The sequence below is a fragment of the Cyprinodon variegatus genome, unplaced genomic scaffold, assembly GCF_000732505.1.
Source record: "Cyprinodon variegatus isolate N-32 unplaced genomic scaffold, C_variegatus-1.0 Scaffold320, whole genome shotgun sequence".
Classification (NCBI taxonomy): Eukaryota; Metazoa; Chordata; class Actinopteri; order Cyprinodontiformes; family Cyprinodontidae; genus Cyprinodon; species Cyprinodon variegatus.
The window spans coordinates 476,429-477,395 of NW_015150773.1; the positions used below are offsets into that span (position 1 = coordinate 476,429).

Below are 967 nucleotides of genomic sequence, written 5' to 3' on the forward strand. Positions count from 1 at the left end.
GGAAGTAGCTACCGGTGAATATCAGCTGTCGGTAGTTTCTGGAATGGTTTCTCGGTAATTCTGCTGGAAACCACCTCATGGATGAGGCAGCGAGTCAGCTAGTAACTTCCTGCCTGCTCGCTGCGCTGTCATGGCGGACGAACATGAAGGGACGGAGGACCGAGGTACCAGAGAGCCTGAGCGGCCGCCAGCAGCGCGTGACCCGGCGGCGACAGTCCCTCCGGGACTGGGCTCCGAGAAGCAGGCACCGAGGAAGAAGTTAGTCCTTCACATGGACCTGAACAACACCATCCTGGTGTCGGATTCGGTGACCGGACAGGGGACCGTAGCCGCTCTGGATTACTTCCTCACCACCGTCACCTGGGGGCGGATGAGCGAAAGCGGTAAGAACCCCCCCCATCCTCCACTCTCATTCTAATATTATTACAACTTTATTCTAGTAATGTTATGACTTTATTCTCAAAATAAAAAAAATAAAACCAATCTGAAGCCCTATTACTCCATCGTACAGGTACAGCTGACAGGTTCAATCTGTTAAAATGGGTCCCCACAGGTGGGGCTCCCACACTAAATACAAAAGTAATGTTTTAGGCTCATTTTAAGATTAATTAGGAATTACCAATTATTATTGAAGGTGTACTAATTAAATTGTAAATGTGAGTGAAAACAAATTTTTGGGAGTTATAATAGATAATAAATTGTCATTGAAGCATCACATCAGACAATCAAAAAACAAAAAAGCTGAATAAAATCAAACCAATCAAACCTAGATGTGGATTATCTTCGTCCTCGTCTACCTTGATTCCTCCATATCTCACATATTGTGTGGAAGTGTGGGAAACACCTACCAAAACACAACTAATCCTTTAATTACAGTACAGCATCATTCACTAGGTTGGGCATTAGGATCAGACTCACATCACACAGTCAAAGTTGCTCATATTTGGAGATTTTGTCAAATACAGGT

At 44.5% G+C, this 967-nt stretch overlaps 1 protein-coding gene across 1 annotated transcript in view; it reads left to right on the forward strand.

The window, feature by feature from the left end:
• Positions 1–967, forward strand: part of LOC107091009 — a 20,346-nt gene continuing 19,379 nt past the window's right edge. Inside the window, exon 1 of the mRNA XM_015384705.1 lies at positions 1–383. Within this exon, the coding sequence (XP_015240191.1) occupies positions 131–383 (253 nt within the window). The 5' untranslated portion in view covers positions 1–130. The remainder of the gene's footprint in view (positions 384–967) is intronic.